The 23,982-nt window shown below is 37.6% G+C and overlaps 1 protein-coding gene across 1 annotated transcript in view; it reads left to right on the forward strand.

Annotated features, from left to right (window-relative positions):
- Window positions 1-5,139: 5,139 nt before the first annotated feature.
- The window catches only part of ZDHHC2 (zinc finger, DHHC-type containing 2), a gene marked incomplete at its 5' end in the record, with an annotated part of 25,690 nt that continues 6,847 nt past the window's right edge, over window positions 5,140-23,982 (forward strand). Inside the window, 9 exon segments of the mRNA XM_009879030.1 lie at window positions 5,140-5,262; window positions 5,778-5,891; window positions 9,468-9,494; window positions 12,657-12,751; window positions 15,655-15,775; window positions 16,692-16,761; window positions 18,193-18,225; window positions 22,998-23,118; window positions 23,759-23,891. Of these exon segments, the coding sequence (XP_009877332.1) occupies window positions 5,140-5,262; window positions 5,778-5,891; window positions 9,468-9,494; window positions 12,657-12,751; window positions 15,655-15,775; window positions 16,692-16,761; window positions 18,193-18,225; window positions 22,998-23,118; window positions 23,759-23,891 (837 nt within the window).

Raw genomic sequence — 23,982 nt, forward strand, 5'->3', positions numbered from 1 at the left:
TCTCATTTCTGTTGTGGTATAACTTGTAGAAAAGCATTCAGGTTTTGAATTTTTAGAGGCTGATGTATGGTGTGCTGATGTTTCATGGACAGTATTATAATAAGGGCACAAAGGAATACAAATTAACTGTTGTCTCCCCCTTCCCCTCTACTGTAGGTGGGGTTCGTAGTGACCATTGGTCATTTAAGCATCTGTTTAAGGAACAGCAGTGAAAGGAAAATACCCAACCCAAAGCCGAGCACATTTATATGCCTGTATAGCTTTGCCAGATTTTCAGCTGTTCTTGTTAGAAAATCTCAGCGGTCTGGTACCTAATTTTGGAATTTTTTAAATTATTTTTTTTTATAGCAGAAGACGCTGATAAAATTTTTGTCCTACAGATGCTTGGCTGATCAGTTGAGACATTAAGCAAAAAATTATTGCCAGGCCTAGCACCTTGGTTTTGAAGGGGGGTATCAAGACTTGATGTGGCTTCTGTGTCAGAGGTAGGCTTTTTTTTCCCCACTAACAACATTCAAATCTGTTAGTTTTAAATGCTGTACTTCAACTGGAAATTGGGACTTGAGTTATTGTGCCCTGCTGAGAGCAAGGCTGAAGCATCTCCCTCCAGCTCAAGGACTTGAATTGTCTGGAAGGTTGTGGGAGAAGTTGACAAAGCCAGCCTGAGAAGGGGAGCCACGAGCTGACATGAGGAGGGCAAAGATGTTTTGGGAGAAAGGGACCCTCTGGTCACTGCCCTAACGCTCACAGCTCCGCCATGTTTACACAACAAAGTAGACTTGACTTGGGTGCTACTGTTAGAGTGATCTATGTGGTTTTTTTCTTCTGTGTAAATCTGTATAACAGAGGAAAATGGAGTTTTAGCCTGCCTGACAGCAGGTATCTCTTAGGGCAGTGGCATGCTTGAAGCTTACTTCAGACTGTTAACTGTGGTACCATAATTCCTTGAGAACTGTTTAGAGCGAAAGGCTTGCAATTGGAAGAAGACAGAATCCTGGGGCTCGGCTAAAATATTTTCTACTGAATTCGTCTGGGGACAAAGGGGATTGTTTAACCTTTCCCATTCTGCCTGGCTCACCAGTTTTTACATTCAGCATAACAGCTGTCTGCGGCTTACGCTAATTCCATCTTTTATCTATATCTGGATGTTTTCCCTCGTTTTTGACATATTAAGATAAAATAAACTTATGTCTTGTCTTACTAATGAATATTTAGTGTAAACAACAGAAGGAATAGCTAACAACTCCTGAGAACGAAAGCCAACGGCAGGAATAGACTGTAGTAAGCATTTCAACACTTTGAAGCCAGCCTGTCTACTCTGTGTATCTTTTATTCCTGCAGCACTGACTACTCAAGAGGACGTATATGGCTGCTTATTTTACTGCAGCTTACTGTCACTGATGCTAACAACAACGTACAGGAAACAGTGTTAACCGTCGCACAGTGGAACTTAGCAAGGACTTTGCACAATAGTAACGTAAACGGTTTCTTTGAGCTTGTAGTAATGAGAAGGTGTTTCAAACATTGTATTTTGAATGGTTTTTGCAATTTCAGCTGAATATTGCAGGGAGGATGTTATAATTTTTTTTCTCAGAAAAACGTCTACTAAGATGATCCCTTTCAACCCTAGAGCTGAGTACTTACAATATTGAGTACCACTTTAGAAATAAAAAAAGATTTTAGAAACAGAAAAAGGAATCCACAACTTTTAACTGTAGTATTACCTGGAGTTCTGTCCCTTATTAGTGGATGCAGATAAGTGCTTGTGCTGGTTAAGGGAGAGGAGATAGATATTAAACTAGCAAAGGAGTATCTTCCTGCTGGTTATAGAATACTGGAATTAAATGTATAAATGAATGGATTTTAAAACAACTGACTATAAATTGCTTCTCTCTAATCCAGTTCCATTCTCTTTATTTTGCCAGTGTTGTCATCTCACAACCCCTATCTGGCAGTAGTAGTTGTCTTTTTCCCCCAAAATAACTTCATGTTTAAAATTAATGGGCTTTTAAGTATTCCTTCCCATAAAGAAATGTGTTTATCAAACCCAGAGGATTACAGACTTACTGTTTTTCCTCTAAAATAGATGAGGAGATACAGGCAAAATTCAGTGAGTACACTGAACTTTAAAGGCTGAAGCTACCAGAATTTCAACATAGTATATGTGGAACAGTAGTAACTTAAAGTGCAAACAGAATTCTTACCCCCAGCTCCCACATGCATCCAAACTGAGAGAAAACATATTGAATTTAGTAAATAATATGCAAAGAAGATAATTGTTCTTACGTCTTCCTTTTTGGGTGTATGGTTTACTTGCGTTAGTAGAACTGTAAGGGACTTGGGAGTAGTTATCCACTCTGTGCTTTGGATAAGGCAGAACCAGGAGTTATTTGCAGTTTCTGACTATTGTTTGTCAGAAATGTTCTTGACAAACTCAGATGCTGAGATCCATTTGTTTTTCTTGTTCTGTTTTTTTTACCTGCCAGTTCATTATTTGGAGTTGCATATAAGAAGGAAAATGTGAAAAATCAACAGTGCTATTAGAGGGTTTTTTTAGTACTAGTATCAACAACTGTGCAGCTGAAGGGATAAGCCAATAAATATAAATGTTCAGTTTTGATCTATGTTTACGTGTCACTGATTTTAATTCTGAGGATAATGCTCAGGGAATCCTATTAGAAAATGCGGCTTGAATTTGTGATTTTTAAGAAGGAAAATAGATTTGCTGTGGAACATTGAAACGAACAATAAGCACTTCCTGACTACTTCACTGAAGGGGAAAGAAGGGAATATTGCCGCCTGGTGAGTGATTTGCCTGACTTGGAAAAGAATTAAGTGACTTCAGCGCAGTTGAAGAGAGGAAGAACAAGACATTAATGATACAGTCAGGAGAGCTCATAAGCCGCATCTTTGTTTTTGGAATAGGGTGTGTGACTGGGATCTGTCCACAGCTACCTTCAGTATGGAACAGAAAAACATGGAATGACACCCAGCTGCTGAAGATGTTAATGATCATGAAAGACTTTTGCTGGAGGATCAGATTGATTAGTGCTGAATTGAAGTTTTTGACTCTGTGTAACATCAGTGGAATGGAATTATAGCAGGATAAAAAGCTGCTTAATTCATCACAGTTTAGAGGCAGAATTAATGCATGCCCTGTAGGCATGGTACAGTGTCATTGGGGGATTAGAAGCAGCAAGAAATATGGAGATAGAAGCTGATAGAGAGAAGGAAAAAAAAAGAAATATGAGGCCCAAGATTTGGTCACTTGGCTTTGACCACTTTGCTCAGTATATTCTTCAAATGGATCAAAGAATTTATAGTACTTGTTGCTCATGTCTTACAATCAGCTTATGTTTGGCTATAGAAATACAGATGCCTTGCAACTTTGCAGTTGGTTGCTGTCAAATACCAGTTAAAGGGCTTGTCTGTACATTGGCTGCTGAGGTAGAAAAGGACTTTGGTCAAAGCAAATTTGTATTTTTATAGCATGTATTGCAAACATCACATTTTTTCCTCTTCAGAGATCCCTGGTTACTTTCAGAAAAGTTTCAAAACTTGTAGTTCAAGTAAAATTTGCTTCTGAATTTTAGCCAGCAATACTCCTGTGCGTTTCTCAAATTTTATTTGATTTCTTTCCCAGACTTTCAGAGACAGCCACCATTCTCCACTTCTGAAATTGAATTAGAGTCAGTGAAGTCAGTCATACATTAGGTATGACTGGTTATTTCTCCGTGTAGTGTCTGGTGTGCTGCTTAGAGGTTTTGTGCCTTGAAATTTAAACCATGGCTGTAAATTGAAGACCTAAGGTCTATGGTAAAGATGTAATTATAGATAGAATTGTGTTTTCAGTTAAAGATTTAACACTCCTTGATACCTAACAGCTTGAATTGATGTACTTGTCAGGGTGTGCTCTTTGTTTGCTAAAAGGACCTGGTCATACAACTTCTCTAAACGAGAACAACTTCTCTTCACTCTCCAGCTAGTCATTGTTTCTCAGAAAGTAGATGGCAGGTTTGTAAAGATGAAAGTTAGATCAATTCTCAGGTACATTCAGTTCAAAAGCAATGGGTTTTTGTTGTTGTTGTTGTTGGGTTTTTTTGTGACCTTGCCTGTAAAGGTATCAAATATCAGCTTTCTGCTGGTTAGGTAACTGTTAATGTAGTTTGATGGCCACAGCATTAGGGCTTAAACTGAATTTACTGACACATTCTCATACTGCCAAATCCAAATGTTTGGGTTATCGATGACTATTTATGCCAACCTTAAATCTCCCAGAAAAATTTCTGTTACTTGAACCGACAGTGCTTTGCTTCAGGACAAAAGTCTCCACTTTGTCACTCTGAATCAATGCAAATCACTGCTCCCGTCTAGCAAAAATGTAGTTTTTATTGCAGGCACTGATTTACTTTTTTTTTTTTTTCCTAAAGGACTGTTGCGGACAAGGATAGAACACTTGTCACAGCTATAAAACACTTTTATGTGTACAGAGAGCTGAGTTAAACTGCATCTATAGATCACTGTTTTACAGCTTCAAATATGATATAAAGATAAAATACGTACTTAGTTTTGTGAATCAGATCCAAGATGTTAAACTGTATAAAAGTTTGAGAGAAATAGCTATTTATAGATGTGGCTGCAGGAGTCTCTGAGTCAGATGCATCTTATTTTCCCATTCTGAAGTTTTAAATATTTAAAAATTCTAAATCAAATATGGAAGCAAGATTTTGTATATCCACTTCCATCAAAGCTTGAAAAAAAATTTATTTCTCCAGTCTTTTTTAAATCATTATTATTATTTTTTAATCTAACCATTAGATTTGTTGTTCAGGAGCTTTGATTTTGAGTTTAGAAGTCAAGCAAAATATAATGTTAGAAAACGTGTGCAAATTTTTTACATTATCTTCTGAAGTCTCTTGGGTTTTATGGTTGTAATGTGTCTTGCCACGTCTAGCTGCACAGAGGTGGATGCCAACTTAATTTTTTAACAGATGAAATGCGAATAAAGATTTCAAGAGAAAATGAGCCATAGTTCAAGAAACGAAAAATCCATTTCTAGCACTGATTTGAGGTCTCACCCAGTGCAAGGTGCAGTGTGGCTTCACTTCTTACCAACCTAGTTTGCTTTTGGGGTTGTAGCAGGCGGTGTTGAGATACTGCGGTACCTCTTCGCTTGCCAAGGCAGCATTCCCAATTCTGCACGGCTTCCTCCCGGTGAGGAAGACTACCAGCCAGTGCGGGACGAAGTCCCCGGGATTCTTTGTGTGTCCTTTTTGCCCTGGGCTTTTTTCTGTCTTTTTGTAACACAACTTTTCTGTTCTCAGTCATTGTTCTTGGTTTGTTTGGTGGGTTTTTTGCAACCACAGCGGCGTTGACTACTGAATGTACTGTTCCTGTTTCTGGCTGCCTGCAACTCGGGGCAGAAACGGCGTTTCTGGCTCAGGAAATTGGCATCTATGTTGGCTCAAGTCCTGCGTGTGTCCCAGCCCGATGCCTAATTCTGATGAGCGTCGTCTGCAAGCTGCCTAATGAAACAGGGAGGCTCTAATTACGTGATAGTCTGCTAGTACTGAACTGTAAATGGCATCCTGAGGCTTGAGCAGGGAAAGGCGGATTCTTAATGAAATTGGCCCCTGCGGTATCTCAGGCAAACAGAGCTATAACTTTTTAATGACTTCTTGAAGACAGGTCATGGTTTTATAATTATCTCGGTCTCTAAACATACGTGAGTATTGTTCCATTCCTTTCTCAAGGGGTTTTACCCTGTTTTCTCCCAGACTGTAAAAATTCCTTAACGTTTGGGATTGGGGTGTTCTTGGTGTTTGTTTTAGTCATTGTAGGCATAAGTGCTTTTTACCCATATTATTTATATGCTGTTTGACTACCAGTGAGTGAATTTGCAGCCTTAAAGCTGATATTTATTAATGACAGGGTGCACAGTGACCTACTTTTCTGTGCACTACCGGCAGTGAGTATAACTCTTTGGAAGAGAAACGAGAAAACTACCAGAAATACTGGTATAAGTGATTCACAGAAAACTACATAATCAAATACTATTGAATCTACTGAAAAATATGAAAATTATTTTAAATAAATAGGTGTATCGTGTGTGCTGTTTAGCAGGTGGGGAAAATAGCAAATGTTTCTTGGATTGAATCCAAAATTAGAGGGTGTTTTTGTGCTGTAAAATTATTTTCCATTAACTTAAACTGTGTGATTTTAGAATTATAAGCATCTTTGTATTGTAGTCACATAGTCATTCTACAAACAGAGAAAGTTTAATTTTTAAGAGAAATTTAATAGATTTTCTTGTTTTTCTTTTTCCCCATCTGGTGAATTCTGCCACTTTAGTGCAAAAAAAACCCTAACCAAACACAAAAAACCCCCACACAACCAAACCAACAACCCCCCCTGTTATTTTCTCCCTGTTCCTGTGGTACTGTGCGTGCCTGTTCGTTACTTTCCTATACATTATACCTCCTTCAGGGAGCCATGCTTCACTTTGTGAAAAGCTGCAGGTTATTGGAGATCTTGCATATTCCTCTGTGCCACTATTTGAAGGGGTGTTTGTGAAGCAGTGCTGCTAATCTGCTTGTAAACACCAGTTGCAGTAAAGGTGGAAAAAAAAGATGGTAATATTAAAGATACCGACATCTCTCTTCTGCTTCGATCTCTTACAGTGGTTACAACTCAGGAGTGTATGAGGTAACCCTGAGTTATACTCAGATGGTGAAAGATTAAAATGACAAGATGTATCAAAAAAAAATGGTTGTCTGTACTGAGATTGACTGGAGGTCTTTGGACACTTGCGTTTTAGCCTTCATGGTCTGCACCTCCTGACTGTCAGGAACATTTGGCTTCCAAGCTAGATACTGCAAAAGCTGCAGGTACAGACTCTGAAGAGTGCGTTTCATCCCTGCAGTGGACAGAAATTTTGAAAAGCTGTAGCCTTGCAGTCAGATAGAAATTTGGGTTTATTAGCTGTATTGGTCCTTTACTTACAGACATGTGGAAAAGTTAAAAGTCTCCAACACGTTATTTAAGACATTTTATCCAAGATTAAATGGGGAAAAAAGATGACAACTGCTTCCACAGTCATGTTCTATGCCATTCCATTGTTATGAGAGAAAAATGCCACAAATCATTGTGAAAGGTCATTTTAAGTAAGTTTTTGTTTGAAAGTGGTGATTCTGCAATGTACGCTTGGCTATGGCTTTTTAATTAACAAAGAGTTGTTATTCCAAGAAGAGTGGCAAAATTTCTGCATGCCTTGCTCGCCATACCAAGTGGGGAAAGAAAATCAGAATTTGAGTAGTGACTAGTTTGTCACTGAGAGCTCCAGCACTTCTAAATTACACATCAACTCTGAAGAGGTCTTTTGTTATTTTCTGGTGGATGATGGTTTCCTTACAGTTTTACAGTTCTTGTGCATTGTTGTACTGCAGCATCTCTGCTCCTCAGAGTCAAATATGGGTACATGTCCCCTCAGCTTCTACCTAGCAGTTGCCTAGCTGGATATTTAGCTTTTCAAGCTCTAAAGATTTCTCTTAGCTGAACTAGAAAGCTAAGGACAGAAAAGAATTTTCTGTAGAGTGGCTTATGCAACTTCTGTGGTGTCTTTCTGATTTTTTGTGAAGAACTTTACAAACATGGATGTTTACTGTTTTCCCTCAGGTAGACTACATGGTCTTTTTTTGTAGAGTTGTAGTGAATTCTTCATTTTAATAGACCTATTTTATAATTATAGAGTCGTGGAATAATTCATGTTTGAGAGGATCTCTTCTCATCTAGTCTGACCTCCTAATGAAAGCCAGGGTTAGGTGTGAGGTCATAGAATCATAGAATGGCCTAGGTTGGAAGGGACCTAATCACCTAATCCAACCTCCCTGTCATGGGCAGGGACGCCTCACAAGGGTTTTATCCGACTGACTCTTGAAAAGCATCAGAGATGGAGACTGTACATGTCTGGGCAACTTGCTCCACTGATGGACTGTTCTAATGATGGAAAAAGTCTTCCTTGTATCAAATCTGATCTTTAAACTTATACCTACTGGTTCTTGTCCTCCCACTCTGCACCATTATGAAGAGCCCAGCTCCACCTCCTTGATGCCTCCCTGGAGGTCCTGTTAGGTCCTCCCAAAGCTGTGTCTTCTCCAGGCTGAACAAGCCCTGGCGGTGCAGCCTCTGCTCAGAGGGTTAGTGACCCAGTCCCCACCAGTTTGGTCACTCTCCCCAAGACTTGCATCTTCATTGTATTGGGGGTCCCAAAGTTAATTTCAATGTTCTCAATGTGATCCAAGAGCTGCACAGAGGGGAATAATCCCTTGCCTTGGCCAACCAGCCGTGCCCCTGCTAATGCAGCCCAGGAGGCTGGTGGCCCTCTCTGCTGCCTGCGGGCTGCTGCCTCATGCTCAGCTCCTGCCCACCGGCTACTCTGTGGCCTCTTCCACAGAGCAGTCCCCAGGCTGTGTGGTTGCAGGGGGTTGTTTCTTTACAAGTGCAGGACTTCGCCTTTGGCCTTACCGAATTTCCTAAGGGTCCTGCAGGCCCGCTGCTCCTACTACCTGTCTGGGTCTCTCTGGATGGCAGTCCTGCACAGGAGCGTGTCAGCTGGTGTCCCCAGGGTGGCATCATCTATGAACTTGATGAGTGTTCACTCTTCCAGAGGATTAGATCTGTACAGCTACCATCCTCTTGTTCGCAGTTGTAGGTGTCAGTATATTAGTTTGTAGACTGCTTAGTTGGGTGGAGTGGTTTGTGTGAAAAGGGAAGAGCACCTTGAGGTTTTGATCACTTGGGAGTTTCTGATCCCTCTGAGATATCTGTTGTAGGATGGTTGATTTTCTGAAATTGTGTGACTGAGATGTAACATAGGTGTAATAAAAAAATTTATTCTCATTAATGCAGTGACTGATACATGATCCCTGTGTGCTCTACTCCATTCCTGACAATCTTGTGCCTTTCTCACCTTCTTACTGTCCCCAAATCCTGTAATCTATGGACTGTTTCTTAAAGGAAGCACAACTCTCTTCTAATTTAAATTTTTATGCCTTGGAGATCTAAGGTATAACTGAGTATTACTCTAGAATTACTTCTGGAGTCCAACACCTCCATCTCAAGAACAGAACATGTATAAACAATAAAACCTCTGCAGTCACAGTTAAAGAAGTAACTGTTCTTCAGAGGTGGCTTTTCTTGGATTAAACTTGGGCAACTTCAGATAGATGGCGATCTCAGCAACTGAGCCTGGGAGTGGAAGCCAAAAAACCTTGTAAACAATTGACTTTGTCTACCTATTGTTGTGATGAATATACACAGCATAAAAACTTGATAATGTGTGTGGCCTTCAGTGTGTATTGTTTGGTGATTGCTTTCCCCTCTTTGGTTGAAAAACAAAAGTTTAAAATACGCAGTTACATAATTTACTATTTAAACATAATTTTTACTCTTGTTTCCTCATTTTTCAGTGACAATGACAAATATTGGAGAAAAAGGTAAGATTTTTATTAGTTTTTATAAATGGAATTTATATATCTGGATAGTAGAGTAGTTTACTAATAGAACTGAGGTGCAGATCTAACAGATTTTTTACATAGGAGTATTTTTTTGTGTTGCTGAGCTCCTTTTGTTGTACTGATGTTCTTGGATATTGCTTTAGCCATTCCAAATAGACGTGAAAATTTAGAACTTCTAATCTTCCTATTAACTTTCTGGAATGTCAACTAAAACAATCTTCGTGTTCTGTTTTCTTTTTTTCCTCATAACAAGAAAAATTCTTGTAAAATCAGGACTTCCAAAGATAAGCAAAGTGTTTGTGCAGAGTGCAACATAGTTAAATGGGAGGTGAATTTTTCCTGCAGTTTCTTTTAAGCCAGTGTCTTTGAAGAAACAGGGTCCTTCAGATACATAACCTCTTCAGAAGATAATAAAACTGCATGATTAGCTGCCGCTAGTGTTCCTGCCCCAAAGCTGTAACATGTTTAGATTGATTTTCCAGATGCTATTTTAATACTACAGCACAACATGGAAGTGTGAAGTGTGGGGCTGCAGAGCTTTTCGAGGAGGGGCTTGGAGGTTAGGAGACAAACTGTATGCTTTTTACATTTGTGTCATTCCAGAAGGTTTTACTAAGTCGTTGGTAACACACTCAGTTAAAAAAAGTGTTTGTCAGTTAAGAAACATTTGCTTGAAAAACTTTTTTTGGTTCAGGGATCTCCTCCCCCATATGACTGTGTAAGTGCATTTGTGGACTTCAGCACCTGCAGACTTGGAAATTATTCCAGTTTCTTGCTACCTACCCCATAGTGTGTGTGTGAAGCAAGTGTGTTGTTGGGCATTGCTCACAAAGCACATTAAGATTATCAGCAAAATGCATTAGGGAATGTTAAATTTCCTTATTTTTAGCTGCTCAAAGCCTTGGTGAGCCTCAGTCAGTCAGAAGAAATTTACCTTGGCTGTACTTCTCCCCGGAGTGTTTTCAGGGGTGAAAACTGGTCAAATGGAGCTCAACCCTACAACAGGCTGCAAATTTCCAGGCAACTCTAGCTATTTGTAAACAAATTGCCTTCAAGTGAGGGGTACATCTTTTGGAGTTTTGGTCTTGGGGTTGTTTGGTTTAGTTTGGTTTGTTTCCCCCCTAAAAGAGTGTAAAATTGAAGGATTTCTGCCTAGGGAGCTGCAGGCAGCTCTTTTTGTCTCAAGGGAACAGAGGTTATTGTGTTGGACTCTCAACACCTCCAGTGGAGGAACAGAGTAGCCCAGGGTCTCCACTACGTGCAGGGAAACTGGTGGGTGGGTGACCTGGGAGAAGTGACTGGTCAGGACCTGGGCCAGGGTGGAACACGGAGGTGCAAGAGAAAAACAAGAAGAGCTTAAGTCTTGTGCAGACTTTAAAGGGGGAACATGGGATCATGTCTTTAGGCTAAAATTTGTTCTTCCCCCAGTAGTCCTTTTTTTTTTTTTATGAATGAAAAATGAATTTTCTTAATCAATCATAGTTACTGTTACTCTTGCAACGATAAAATATAGATACAGATTAGTAAATACATAGCATGCTGAACTGATGTAACTTGCCCTGCCTTGTCCTCACTTTATGCTGTGAATATGCTGTTGTTTAAGGCAACACTGATTTTGTTTGAGTAAATTGGATATTTTAGAGCTGACAGAAATGTTCTAATAAAAATGTGGCCTGTTTCTGTGCAATAACAAGATGGTCATTTAGTGTATTCTGTTTGATGTGGAGTCCAGTTCTGTCACTTACTTACACTGATGAGATTTTTTTTTTTCAATTTGTAGACACAGCATATGGCTCTTCTCCTGTCATTCCAAAAGCTTTTGTACAGTGTTATTCATCAGATTTTGTTAGCTTTTGGTTATTGTTTTTTAACTGCCTAGTGGATAAGAATACATATTTATTGTGTTGCTGCTTTTTTGAGTAAACAACACCAGAAACATTTGTTCAGCATGATCAAGAACATGCTGGGCTCCTGTTCTGCATTTATACACACTATCATGCGTGCATTATGGAAAATCCTCTAGCACCGAATAACATTACATATATAAAAACAGGAGCTAACCATATGAGGACAATATTTCAGATTGTGTAGTGAGAGTACACGTTTTCCTATATGATGTTTTTTTCATGACCTTATAAATTTATAAAAGTTGTATAAAAACTATCTGACAATGTAGCTTCCATATAGCTCTGAGCTCTCTATGATCTGAGTTTGTCTTTATGGTAGGGAAATAATGATTTTCTCTGTTGCTGTCTTAGCCGTCTTTTATTTGCTGCTCTTCTGCCTGAGGAAGAAAAATCCGAAGAAATACTCTTTCTTTTGCTTTAGAGCAAGTTAATCGGAGATACAAGTTTTACAAAACTTGGATTTACTGTAGTGAATTTCTTAGTACAGGGAGATCTTTTAAAAGGAAAGACCTATCCATCCATGGCAGGCTCTTTGGAAAAGTTAGTGTTACTTTCTCTGTTCTAGTAAATAAAGTCAGCATGGAAAATGTTGACCAGCATCAGTTAGAAAAATCTAAGAATAAATCACTGCCTGTGAAGAATATAAAGTAGTGAATGAACATCAGTATTTAAAGAACTGCAAGTTTTTTAAAAAGCATGCTAATGTTCTCCCTCCTAAAAATCTAGCAAAATAATTTAACTGGTTATGGTTACTGCTCAGGTATTGCATGCGTATCCACTTTGAGACTCCCCTCACTCTAGTCATTCTTTAGGTAGCTATACTTCCTTTGCGGGGTTTTGAAGAATTTTGGAGTTCTGTTTGGGTGTGGTTTTTTGTATGGCTAGCAATCCCCCTGCATGGTTTATAAAGGTAAAAGGCAGAGGCGCATTAGTTAAATAGGATTTAACAAAATGTGTAAAGGGAGACTGCTTGCTAAATAATTACGGGGCTCTTGCAGGCTCCTACCCATTCCCCTCAAACTTTTGTAATATATGTAGCCTGTATCATGACTTTTCCCACACCATCTGTATTTGCTTCCTGTAAAGTTGCAGTGCAGCATTTTTGTTGCAGAGGTTTTGGAGAAAATCTGTGTTTACATGTGTTAGAGTATTTTGTGATATGTACAACATCTGTTTGTAAGTACTATAGTGTCACTGGTCTATTTATATTAATTCTGTTCCTTTTTGATTTTAGTTGTGTGCCTGGTTGCTTACCACATATTTTTCATGCTGTTCGTCTGGTCATACTGGAAAACAATCTTTACACTACCAATGAATCCTTCAAAAGAAGTAAGATAAACTTTACTTTTGTTTTGTCAAGTATCTGATTTTGTATTATTTGAATAACTTACTCTGATCTTACGTAGTTCTACATTGTGTAGAAAAATGCAGGTGATAGTTACAGCTTCTTACTAGGATTAAGTCAGATTGTAAATAGCGTAATGACCAAGACAAAAAAATTACACCTTCTCTAAGTTTTAAAGGGCTTTTTTTAAGATAAATTAGATAATATTTATGATACTAAGAAGAAAGAAACCTCTCCTCTTGAAAAATATGAGTTATTTGAACTAGCAGCTTCAATCTTTGCATGTCTGATAACTCTGTGTGGGTAAAAAATTTTTTTCCCTGTGTTTAAGACTTACATTGCCTGTCGGTCTGTCGTCTCCGAATTAAAGCTTCTCCCCCATCAGTTTTGGCATGCAGGAACTTGGTGATCTGGTGCTGCAAAGCCACATCTGGATAAGCAGGAAGGGAGCTAGTATAGAACAGCTACAGAGAAAAGAGTTCTGAGTAAATATATACTCCAAGTCTAAGCCCAGTTAGTACAGAAGTGTTCAAGAAGAAAGGTCCAGTTGTCTTGGAGAATGTTAAGATACAAACCCCTGTTCAACGTGATGTTGCCTTAAGATAATTGCTTTTAGTACAGTATTGGGTTTCTTATTAATTTTAATTTTAATTTCTTTCTAACGTTTAAAAAAAATCATGGAGTTTGAAACATCCACAAAACCAATACTTATTTCAGCATGGAGTCTTAACTCTAGCTCCTAGAACTATCATGCCAACACAAAATAAATGGCTTGCAATTTCTACTGTCTGTTGTGCAGAGGTTCTTTTCTGAATAGTTTTCATTCGCTGATAAGATACATAATTGTGGAAACAAATGGATAATTCAAAGCAATTGGCATCTTCCTTGAATTTCATACAGCCGTCTTTACTACAGCTTGGGGCGAAGAGGAGCGAAATAATGAACCTATTTCATTTGGTAATTACTATGTAAAAATATATGCATGTGTATGGTGACTGTAGCGATAATTAGAAGGGTTTTCAATCACTGGGCTGATGCCAATGAAAGGCTTCCAAAACATTTTGACAAATCCTTCGTAATTATAGTGGAATTCCAAAGCCATCATACAATGCTACTGGAGAACCTTAAGTGGGTTATTAAAAGTACTGAATGCGGGTAATAGAAAGCGATGTGTGATGTTTCTGTGTTCTTTGAATTTACACAATGTTGCTGACAGTAAGTGACATCTTTGTTGTTCCATGTCTTTTTCCTAATCTACTAGAGCTGTAATTTAAAAATCTAATTAGGGTATTTTGTAATGTTAAGGTACTGCTTGGCTTCCCGTTTCTAGGATGATGTGTGTAAATGTGGAAGGATGTATTTTCACCTTAACTGAACTGACTTATCAACTACAGCGAATACTCGTTTCAAGACTGAGAAACAGATAAAGCCTTTGCAGTTTGTTTTCATGAATGCTGCAGCTGGTGCAAAGCACACAGCCTGTGTATTTCTTTTTAAGTTTATTTTAATTTTCTACACGTATGAAAAGCACTAATGTTCCAAATGCAGTTTCTGTCAATAGACTTTGAGGGGCTCTGCTTTAGTGTGTGCCATTCTGCACCTGTGTGTACCAGCTATATACAAGCATTGCATGAAGGTGGGAGAGATGTTTTCCCAGACAGGAAGGTTTTGTAGACTTAGGACTCCTCCAAGAAACAATACAAAATGATGGAGCAATAGTTGTGTGTACATCAGACAGAAAGCATTAAAAAATGGAAGTGTTCTGAGCCAAGTTTCTGCAGTGAGGGGATATATTCAGGAGTTGGCAAGAATGTATTCTTGCTAGTGAAAAGAATGAAAGGTGACCTAAGAAACTCATGCTAAACCACGAACCTCCAGCTTCTGCTGGAAGATTGTGAGCTTTGTCAGGAAGGTAGAGTGGTGCCTTCTCTCTGATGTTGAGAATAGGCTCCTATCTGTGTGTTTCTGTCTGCTTTCATAGTTTTACATGAATCAGTTTAATTTCTGAAAAAATTTAGTATTATTGTAATGAATAGCCTTTCTGTAGACATAAATGCTACTCAGGGGGCTTCTGTTTCTTGTATGGATTAGAGACAGCCACTCTTCCTGCCAAATACAGACTTTTTTCAGAGGTGATTTTTGTGTCATGTTCCTCTGGTAGAGGTACCAAAGACTTCAGCATCTGCCCGTTCCTAGAAGCTACAGCGGTTTGTTGCTGGCTGTGTGATTGTGTTGCAGAGAATGTTGTATATACCATGCATCCCATTCAGTAATTTTTATCCTGTCGGCTCTTACTAGAACAATGTTTGTTATTGTCATTTTGGGCAGTGACGGAAGTTGTCCTTCCTATATGGGAAGATGTTAAGACATGGGTTATTCTATCATTCAGGACACCCATCTCTTCCATCTTTCAGCCAGTCTCTGAAGTAAAAACATCCTAACACCTACATGAAGAGAACTGCAGTTCTCCAGTGGCAAAGAATAATGGGGAAAATACTGGACACCAGAAGAGAAATAAAGCTTATCTTTTCTGCTGTTCCTAGTAGCATATTTTCTTTCAGTTAAAAACTGACATCCCTAGTTTATATTCACTAGCTAATATTTAGGATTACACATATAAATTAATTTACCTTTCTAGGCAATGTTAAACTCTTGATTCTCCTCTTGAAGAGTGTCATCTATTACTTCTGGAAGCATTCAGAATTGCATGACTTTTGTCTTCAATTGCCATAAACTACATTAGGGGTTTCAGGAACACTGGATTATTTGCTGTATCTGCTGCTAATCCATCTTCATATGATGAATATTTATTTCTCTTTTCATCTCTACAGATGCTTACTTATCTTGAAATTTGCTAATGTATCTTTGATTTTAAAAATTATTCCAGTTTCATCTATCATATTCAGACAAGGAATCACTAGAGAGGGAGCCTAGAGGTGAATCACAGCAAGAAGTCTTGAGACGGGCAGCCAAGGATCTTCCTATCTATACACGGACAATGTCTGGAGGTAAATAGGTGTTCAGGAGACTGCTGAAGGCAGGTGTCTTGATGTACTACCTAAACTAATTAGAAAAAAAAATCAAGGGTCTGGACTGTAGGTAAGAACTACTTTTCATATTTCATAAAATAACAAAGTGACGTGACTTTAATACAGCTTTATGCAGCTACATTTATCCAGTGGAAAGATTGTTGGAAAGTAAATTGCTGCGTACACTTTAGGATTTTAAAGTGGTTTGACAGTGCCTTGCTAAATGTTTGCAAACTGACGTTAACAAATAACTGGTAATACTAACAAACTTCAGAAGAGGCTGCAGCAGTACTAACTGCATAGAATTCTTCCTTCATAGGTTAAAAAAATAACTAAAAAAAATATATCACGTCTGTATGTCATGTATAGCTAGGTAGGTCACAGTAAGAAAGTGTTACTGTTTTTCTTTTTGGTTGTTCAGTTGCAAGAAAAAGTTCTTTCAAACTGAGGGTTAATGCTAACCTAGTGATGTTGTGAATTTGTGAATGCTGGCTAGCTACACAAAACCAAGAGCTAATCTCATACAGTCAAATAAAGCTGTTGGAATAATAGCTTAAAATAGCTATATTGTTGAACAGTCTTTAAAGGTTTTCCACTCCAGTGAGGGCTTTGTGGATTTTGTTGGTTCACTGGTTGTTTTGCAGAGCTGAGGTGTTTGGAAGAAAAAGCCCTGATTAGCATGATTAGCAGAGATTGCAAAACTTGAGCTTTTCAGGTTCACTCTGCTAGATTCAGCATTGCACGTACTTAAAGAAAGCTTCAATATTTGCAACTGCTTCTGATCGTGCTGAAAAGCTTTCCTGGGGGTTCTGCTAGTATTTACTTTCGTGCAGGCTTCGGGAATCAAAATGTATAATTGTACAGCGAGATCTAACCTTGGAACTTTTTTCTTTAGCAATCAGATACTGTGACAGATGTCATCTTGTAAAACCAGATCGTTGCCATCACTGTTCTGTATGCGACAAGTAAGAAAATACTTTAAATTATTTTCTGAATTAAATGGTTTTCTGAATTAATGAGGGTTTTTTGCACAGAAGCTTTTATTTTTTATATGTAGATTTTTCAGGTATAAGATTTTGGCCAAGAAGCTTTTTTTTCCCCTTAGATTTTTTCAGATTTAGGGGTTTTCTCCACTTGTTTCTAAGAAGGTCTGTAACTTACTTTTAATTAATTTGATGGCTTTCTTGATGCCAACATGGATCACGTAGTCTTATACATTCTTACAATGGTTAAAAACTATGAATATTAATAAAGAATTTTCCTTAAGAATGTAACCAAAAATAGCTGATAAACCAAAATTTGCTTTTCTTGTTAGAATCTGAATAAAGATCACTACCCATCTCAATCTAATCATGATGTCACTTACATCTTATCCGAGGTAATAAACTTAATATCCTATTTTTCATTGGATAACTTGCAGGTTATTTTTGTTTAAAGAAAGAAACAACCAAGCACCCCCCATTTCTGACTGAAGTCGTAAAGTTTTTGTTCATCTAACACAAAACAAAATTCACTTTCATGTTCCCCAGAAGTCTAATTGCTCTCTAATTTAATCTTTCTTTCGGCTGTTCTTCTCTCTGACTTTTCTCCAGTTATCTTGGAAGCCTGTGTGTTTTCCCATTCTTGCCCCCAGTGATTGAAATGTCTAACATTAAGAGAAAGGGCTTCCTCAAAGGTTGATTTATTCTTAGCTTTAAGCCTATTCCAAATACTCTTGAGCTGATAGTGCATCAAACCTTCCAACGTGATTGCGAGGCAGAGAAAACTTCCCATTTTGTCCAGCAAAATAAGAGCTGCTGAAAGACGAGCTGAGTTGAGGCGTAAAGAGAACCGTGGTTGTGTTGTCTGGGATGGTGGTTGCACTGCTGGATGGGAACATTCTGGTGGCTGAGCAGGGATAGAAAGGGTGACCTGTGTGACCCTATGAAATGTGACTGAAATTTGCAGAATGCCATTACTTAACATATTTTGCAGAATACCTTAATTTTGTCTTTACCTTGCCAAAATTCACTTGCTTCTGTTATATCTGGTTTTCTTATGCATGCATTATTAATTGAGAGTGATTAATGGCAAAAATGTTTGGAATTTTCAAACCAGGTAAGTTCTTAAAACCTTTGCATGCATCTGTATGTACTTTTTTAAAAGCAAATAGTGTATTTGGAAATATATTTAGTTTTATCAGTAAATAATAGTAATAGAATTAGCACAGTTTCTAAGGCGCTCTAATATAGTGTGGACTTAAATAGCTACTTTTGTCAAATAGATTAAGAAACTAATAGTACGTATGGATAGTTCTTAATCTGTATGTGAATAATTGAAATCTGACACATAACTGTGCTTCTGACTTTTTTTTTTGCCTTTTGCAATGCTTGACATTCCACTGGTGGTTTTTTAAGATGCATTTTGAAAATGGATCATCACTGCCCTTGGTGAGTGTGCTATTGACTCTCTTTTCTTACTTTTTGATTTGGTAAAATAAACTCTTGAGGGGCCTATTAGGAAGGTGGTGCTTCACTATTGCTAGAGTTAGATGCTTTTCCTAACTGTGAGATCTGGGAAAAAAAGTTCATGTATCTTTTTTTCTTAGATCTCTGAGTTAGGTAACTCCATGGTTTTACTATTAGGATGAGGTAGACTTCTGGTCAGTAAGAAAACTTCTTTTAAGTATTTAATCTTTTCTTCATGGACCCAGAGTTTGAGTATTGCTGTGGCTTAGTTGGATTGAATGATGAAATACTACCCTGGGTTAAAAAACAAAGGGAACGCCTGTGCCTTGTTCCTCTTACTGAAGCTCCCAGGACAGCTTGAGTGGGCTTGGTGGAAAAAGCAAGTTAGCTCTTTTGGTTTTCTGGGTTCTTTTGTTTTCTTTCATTTTTTCTCCTCTCTCTCTCTCTCTCTCCCACCCTCCCTCCTCTTGCTGCCGTGTCAGCCCACGCTGTGGTTTTGTTTCTCAGCGGCCCTTGGATCCAGGGGGGAGACAGGATGTGTAGTTAATTTTATGTCAGGTTTGGTAGATATCTCACAAAAATAATGAAAGTTTATTGTATAGTAAGGTCCAAGTTAAGAGAATTGAGTGGTAGATGGCAGTTCTTCACCAAATGAAAACAGTCAGAAAAGAAGAATCTCCTGTGTTGGACAAACTGAATGGTAGATGGTTCTAAGCAGCTGCTTTGACCTTCTTAAATCAAGTATCTGGGCGGAGGAGACTGTACTGGGAGAGGAAGGGGTGCTGGGCTCCTCTTGTTTGTCTTGGTCCTGACCACAACCTCTGACAAAGTATCATCTGATTTAAGAAACTCTTCTTACTTTGCAACTGTGTGGTAGAGACAATTGAAAGAAACATTTCACAGTATAGGGTAGAGTTACTTCCTACACATTTTTTTGCTCTAGGGCTATCAGCATGTGAAACGTGGTGATATTTAGCGTTAGTAGCCATGCTTTTTGAAACAAACAAACATGCAAAATACAAGCAGATAAAATCATTGAATGTGGAACAGATTTCTTAGGAGAAAAAAGGCTGTTTACTTTTTTCAGCCTTCTTATAGCGGTCTTGTGTAAAGCTGTAAGAAAAGTAGCTGTTGGGCTATTCTGGACAAAATACCAGGGAAAAATCTAAGTATTGCTATTATTATTGCACGCTTCTCGTAAGCTTTATGGTCTGTTTGGGATTTTTTGAGTTCTGCTGCCTTAGGATAGTCCTTGAAAATGTCGTCCATGTAAACTTCAGAATAAAAATCCATTGCATCAAATAACAAATCAAAAACTAAACACTTAAATATTGTATAAAGGGGCAGCAAAGTGGTATTTCACTAGGGCATAGACTTCTAGAAAAAGAAATTGTTTTCTTCTCAGTAGCATTTGCTTATTTTGCCTGTTTGCAGATTCTTTGTACCCAAGCAACATAAACATACTCAGTTAGAGAATATTTACATGGCTCTTTGTTTTTAATGTAATAAGCGAGAAAAAATAGAAATGGAGAAGGTACCTGAAAGACATGTAATGTTTCTTGGTGGAATACTTGGGAGTACTCCAAATAACAGAAATGCACTAGAAAAAGAGGTATTGTCTTGCTATCTTGCATGTTTTCCGTAATTTGAGTGGATATCCACAGTCCCTTGCTCACCCTGAAAAAAACACCTGCATGGAAGTGATGAGGGAGTTTTGAAATATTGCACAGATGCTGATCAAATATAGTCACTTTAAAGACCCATGTTGAAGGGTCTTTTGGGGAAATATATGGCTGTTTTACCAGCCAAAGTAAGGGTGCAAATCACTATAGTGAGTGAGGTTAAGCCCCCCTGAAAACATTGCTAGGTCCTGCTGTGCATTTTGTGTTGGGATTTATTTTGGTGAGAGCAAGTTAAGGAAGAAAGAAAAGGGAGGAAGAACCCATATGAGTGTGCAGAGACAGCAGGAAATCAGTAATGGAAATTACTGCTGGTTTAATGCTCTGCTAGGGGAAGGATTCCTGGAGAGAGGACAGGTGAAAATAACCTAGGGCAAGTAAGATGAAGCGTTTGGAAGGCAGACGTAGTAAGAAAGATGGTTGTCATGTCCTAGCCCCTGGTCAGCTCACTTCTGCCTTCTGGGAAGCTTTATTGTGGCAGTAATGTAAGTGCTGTGATAAACGGAAATATTTAATGCTAATTGCCCTCAAACTACTTTAAAAGGTTTAAGTGTTGCAGAAATAAAAGCATTAGTGATTTCCATGCTAGTGCTGCTGCTACTTGTACTATGTATAGATGGAGTTACAGGCAGAAATGCGATGACTTGGGACATCACCAAAAATATGATTTGTCTATGACAACTCTAATACTAAGTGCATTAGGAACACCGTAGGAATCATTTGAAACATCTCTTCTTCGTCTTTTGAGTCATCTGAAAATAATTCTCTGAAGCATTTTGTTTAACTGAGCTAGTACATCACCTTCAGTGCCTTGTCAGCTTTCTTTGCCTGCCATTTTCAGTAAACTAACTCTTGAAACCAAAGGCATATTTCTTCTTTTTGTGCTCCCAAATTCAGTGTTTTAAATATTATCTGTACTCCAAATGGTTAACCTGGACCATTCTTCTGTATGAATGCCTCACTGCAATAGCACACCATTATTTAGCCAGTTGTTGGTACATTTATTTGTTTTACTCTTCCTCAGAAATGTTGGACTTCAAATCTAACCACCATTCTTGGGTTTTATGATTTGATACTGCGTGCTCAAATAGTACAGTTACAAAACCTTGGTGTTTACTTTAATCTTCTGATGAGCTATTCTCTTCCAGTAAGAACTCCTCAGTCTGGGTCTTTGTCGAAATTGAAGAGAGTGGAATAATTTATGAAAGTTTATTTTAATGTGTGTACCATGTGCAGTACCATAAAAGAACAATGAGAATGAAATCTGTCTTTAGTTCAAGAAATTTTGTCTTTGGGGAATATCATTTCACCTGATAGTTCTTTTCTCAAACTAAACTCTCATAAAAACTGCCCTAAAGTAAGTACCAGGAAAGGAAAACAGGATTCTCCTAGAAACCTTGAATCTGAATTGCTTGCAGTTTATCATGAAATTGCTTACTTTGACATATTTAATAAAAAAGAACACTTGACTGTAGAGAATTGAAAATTTAGTTTCCAAAAAGAGTCAGGATGAGCTTAAAAACGTATCTTCTGGTTTTTTAATTGGAATAATCTGTTGTGAGTCCTTCTTAACTGTAGTTAATACTACAGTTAAGTTAATTATTAACTGTAGTTAATACTATTGCTGCATGTTTAAACGGTGATGCTAAATTTAATGTTTAGGCAAGGTGTCATGTTTTTTAAAAACAAAACCAGTTACAAAACAAACCTCCTGTCCACCCTGAGGATGATGTGTGCAGTGGAAGTGGGGGTTGGAGCTAGATGATCTTTTAAGTTTCCTTCCAACGCAAACCATTCTATGATTCTATTTTAAGATTTGACCCTGTTCTGATACCCTTGTATCCTGCCATTACCGTCACTGTCTTCCTGATGAGGAGGTTAGTTGCAGTAACTTTTACTTCTAGAAGCTAAAGCTGACACTCGTCACATGTTCTTATTTTTTGAGAATTATTTTTCAACATACAAGTGCTTTAATGGATGTAGTCTTCTCTTAATTAGCTGATCTTTCTGACAGCAAATCAGTTAGTTAAAGAAGGTATGTAGAATTATTTTTTCTTAACTCATATGAAGAGTTATGTCAAAGCTAGCAGATAACTTTGGTTAACTTCTTAATGTAACCAAAAAAAGAGAGAGGAAGCAGTTTACCAATAAACTGTCTGTGGGCAGGACTCCACTATTTTTCCTTTGGTGGATGTACATGTTTAATAGAGCTCTGAAATTTCTAATACTTAATATATTGCCTCTGATGGGAAGCTGCTGTGGTACCAAATGTAGCCTCATCATTTCTCTCTGATGGCAGTATATACTAGTGACTCATTATCATGTATTAATTCTTTTAAAATGGGAAACAGGTAAACTTGAAGCCCATAAGGAAGAATGATAAAATGAGATTTATTTTAACATTTGGATATGTATTTACTTATTCCTAATTTTTTTTTTTTTTTGCTGCCATGTTGTCACTGATAGGAACATTTTCTGTTTATTCAACAGTAGCACTTCATTATTTTATATAAATGTAAATATTTTTAGACATCTCCTATGAATACTCTTAAGCTTGAGAATCTTTCTAAGAAGATTTAATATTTAGTATAATTAATGAAAGAGGATGTGGATTAAATAAAACAGTTTTGTTCTCAGAAAATTCAGTCGAAATTAAAATTCTTGGCTTGTAACTTTCCCAGTTGTTATGTGCAGTACGCCTGATGGTAAAACATGGGTATTTAAACTTACCTACAAAGTAAAAAAGTAACTGTAATTGCAGTCACATTTACATCAAATATTCTGGGAACAGATTTCATACCATAAGTGAAAATTCAATTTCAGTATGCTGTTGGAAGTGGTGTTACCTGGTAAGGTTCTTTGGGTTTTTTTTGTGGTGATGATGGTTATAATTACTGCACTAATTTGGGAATTGAAGCTAAATACATTTCAGTAGCTTGAGGCACCACAGATAGGAAGCAAAACTTGGATTACATGCTGATATTAACTTCTTTAGAGTAAGTAAGTTTAAAATTAAAGTGGATTAAAGCAAATTAATTACTTTCCATTTATACTTTTACTTTTTTTTGTTATCAGGGTGAACAACTGTGTAGGATTCTCCAATTACAAATTTTTTCTTCTCTTCTTGGCCTACTCTCTCCTGTACTGCCTTTTCATTGCTGCAACGGATTTACAGTATTTTATCAAGTTTTGGACAGTAAGTACCCTAATCTACATACTGTCTTCAAGCATGTAAAGTTACCACTGTGTGAAAAATTGTAAAATGACATTATAATCTAGTATGTCCTAATACAAGGTACAGAAGTTTAATAATCATAGTCCTCTGGTTTTTGTTTATCATAGTTTATGAAATTTCACTTATTTTTTCATTAATTTGAAGCTGCATAGAACAAGTATGCAATTATTTAGAAAACATTTTACAAGGGAATTTATATGACTGCTATAGTCCTTTCATGCGATGCAGTGGAAAAGCTTAGGTTATTACCTTCCCAGGTATGCAGTATTTATACTATTATATAAGTATTCTGAAAAGGCTAATAAGACAATTTTTATAAAGGTAAATTATTCCTCATGAAAAGACACTTCAGAATTCAGATACAAGTTTCAGATTCTTGTTATAAGTATTTATACTTTCTCAGCAGAGTCCCTGTTTCTTTAACTTAGATGTTGTCATCATGGCTGTCTGTACCTACAAGGTGTATAATGCATTTATTCACTCTTGTGTGGTACATCTGTATCTTCACTGAATTCGATTTGGCTGAATAAAGGATTATTAATAATCAAGTTAAACAGCTATTTCCCCAATTCTCATGGTGTAATTTTTTCTTTGTTTTTAGAATGGCCTTCCTGATACTCAAGCCAAGTTCCACATCATGTTTTTATTCTTTGCTGCAGCTATGTTTTCCGTCAGTCTGTCTTCTCTCTTTGGGTATCACTGTTGGCTTGTCAGCAAGAATAAGTCTACGTTAGGTGAGTAGATTTAATGCTCCTGTGTTTGACAGCACATAATAAATGTATGGGGGTAATGCTAAAAGCATGAGATCCTATACAGGTTCCTGCT

The sequence above is a fragment of the Apaloderma vittatum genome, unplaced genomic scaffold (assembly GCF_000703405.1).
Source record: "Apaloderma vittatum isolate BGI_N311 unplaced genomic scaffold, ASM70340v1 scaffold33220, whole genome shotgun sequence".
NCBI lineage: Eukaryota > Metazoa > Chordata > Aves > Trogoniformes > Trogonidae > Apaloderma > Apaloderma vittatum.